The sequence below is a fragment of the Hylaeus volcanicus genome, chromosome 9 (assembly GCF_026283585.1).
Source record: "Hylaeus volcanicus isolate JK05 chromosome 9, UHH_iyHylVolc1.0_haploid, whole genome shotgun sequence".
NCBI lineage: Eukaryota > Metazoa > Arthropoda > Insecta > Hymenoptera > Colletidae > Hylaeus > Hylaeus volcanicus.
In genome coordinates, this window is record NC_071984.1 from 1,653,047 (window position 1) to 1,655,601 (window position 2,555).

Below are 2,555 nucleotides of genomic sequence, written 5' to 3' on the forward strand. Positions count from 1 at the left end.
AGTCCAGGTAACGAAGCATTTATCGTGGTATTCAGTTTTGTAGTCACATCAAAATTCAAGAACTTGTGATGAATAGGTAATGTAGGGCTAATATAAAAAGTATCGAAAGTTTCTAGACTATCAGAGTCCAGGTAATGGAGCATTTATCGTGGTATTCAGTTTTGTAGCCACGTCAAAATTCAAGAACTTGTGATGAATGGGTAATGTATGGCTAATATAAAAAGTATCGAAAGTTTCTAGACTATCAGAGTCCAGGTAACGAAGCATTTATCGCGGTATTCAGTTTTGTAGTCACATCAAAATTCAAGAACTTGTGATGTATGGGTAATGTATGGCTAATATAAAAAGTATCGAAAGTTTCTAGACTATCAGAGTCCAGGTAATGGAGCATTTATCGTGGTATTCAGTTTTGTAGTCACATCAAAATTCAAGAACTTGTGATGTATGGGTCATGTAGGGATAATATAAAAAGTATCGAAAGTTTCTAGACTATCAGAGTCCAGGTAATGGAGCATTTATCGTGGTATTCAGTTTTGTAGTCACATCAAAATTCAAGAACTTGTGATGTATGGCTAATATAAAAAGTATCGAAAGCCTGTGGTTTAACACGTCGACTGCCAAAAGAATATTCTTGAAAATTTCTGTCGAGATTAAACATTATTTAGACTATCAGAGTCCAGGTAACGAAGCATTTATCGTGGTATTCAGTTTTGTAGTCACATCAAAATTCAAGAACTTCATTTAGATTCATCTCCTGTGACGTCAAACTTTCAGAATTAATATTTCTAGTTCTTGAGTGAAAAACTCTGTCGCCCATATATGGGTGACATGGCGATCAACGTGATAAAATAAGAATTAGAAAAATGAGAGAATAAGGGAAGAGGAGGTCTTGCAAGAAAAGTACACCCTAAAAGTGCGATATGGGAGAATATAAAGGAGCCCAATAAGCACTGTAAAAACACAAAAGAAACTATGATAACACCTGGTTTCCTCACCACTACAGGTGCATTCTCATTACTCGGTCCCGTCTAACATTCATGTAATCTATAATCCATTAATAGTTAGGTATATTAGGAGACTTTGCTGTATCGATAAGAACGATGCTTCGCAGGCGTGCAGGTCGCAATTTGTCCTAGTCTTCGTAAGTGCACAAACTCGGGATCGAACTAGTGCATTTATGGAGGTATTAATAGCCTCAGTGACGAGTCCATTAGCAGGCCCAGGACTAAACAGTCCCTTCCTCTTTCTCCTGTCTAACCACCGCACAAGCTTTCGTAGAATAAAACCGCCATCTATTGCATTGCGTGGAGCAAGGGTTTCCCTGTTAATTTCGCCGAGTCGCGCACCTTACTTGCAGTTGCACGTCACGCGCAATGGAATTTACGTCACGTGCCCGAGGCTCGTGACGAGATTCGCGGCGTTCTGAAACCGGGAAACCCATCCCTTGTGATAGTAATTTCGAGGAAAAATACGGCGACTGGGCCGCGGCTCGCAGATTTACGAGTAACGCGTTTCGAATAAACTTTACGGGATTCGAATCGTTTCCAAGTGAACAGTGTCGAGTTTTGTAGAGGTGTTTAGGATGTATGCTAATCGGAGCGTGTCTGTTCTTGTTTCAGGAGAACATCCAGCTGCGATGCAGCACGGAAACACGGCAGCAGGCTCGCCAACGTCGAAGACGGTTCTCGTGATGCTCGCCTTCTTCTTGGGTCAATTGAGATAATGTGTGTTTCCGATCCGTGGCCGAGTGTGTGTGTGTGTGTGTGTGTGTGTGTGTGCTACCGTGTTGCGCGTGTGTGGGGACGAATGAATGTATCGTTACCGAGTATTAAGTGAAATTCGATGGATCGTTGGACACAGTATGACGTAGTCTCTCCCTCTCTCTGTTTTTTCTATCTTGAGCGAAATTCAATTTACGACCGAGCATGTCGCGAAGCGATCATCGGCGAGAAAGACTTTTCTCTACCGCGAGAAACGGATGTTTTATGACTCGAACCGAGTCGAGACCAGCTCTCTTTAGTTTCGGCTGGAAAATTTGCCCCGTTTCAATACGGAACAACGAATTAACGTCTCCGTCTACCGTTATCGTCGGATTACAGTCGTCGGAGTAAATTCGAAAGATGGAGAAGTGTCTCGGGATAGCGACTCCATTATCGAATTCCGTTTCCCGCGACTGTGTTAGTTACGTCAAGTACTTTACACCGGGAAACAAAAAGATAATGTTGTTACGCGATCACTGGATGTTCGACGTACTTTTAAAGGGGATTACAGACCGCTAATGAAAAAAGTTTCACGTTTAATCCTGCAACTGGCCAGCGCAACGATATTTTTCCAACGTGTAATTTTCTATACGAATTACGACGGCACTGACGATCCCGCGAAAGCTCGACCGAATTTTCTCGTCCAATTCCACGCGAGCAAACGAACGAACGAGTACGCGTACTTGCATTTGCGCGTGCGTTACGAAAAGATATCGACAGAAGAAACTACAAATTTATGAAGTCTTCGTAAGTGCACAAACTCGGGATCGAACTAGTGCATTTATGGAGACTTTG

At 42.3% G+C, this 2,555-nt stretch overlaps 1 protein-coding gene across 1 annotated transcript in view; it reads left to right on the forward strand.

The window, feature by feature from the left end:
- The window catches only part of LOC128881890 (uncharacterized), a 58,656-nt gene extending 56,892 nt beyond the window's left edge, over window positions 1-1,764 (forward strand). Inside the window, exon 4 of the mRNA XM_054133289.1 lies at window positions 1,620-1,764. Within this exon, the coding sequence (XP_053989264.1) occupies window positions 1,620-1,723 (104 nt within the window). The 3' untranslated portion in view covers window positions 1,724-1,764. The remainder of the gene's footprint in view (window positions 1-1,619) is intronic.
- Window positions 1,765-2,555: the final 791 nt, after the last annotated feature.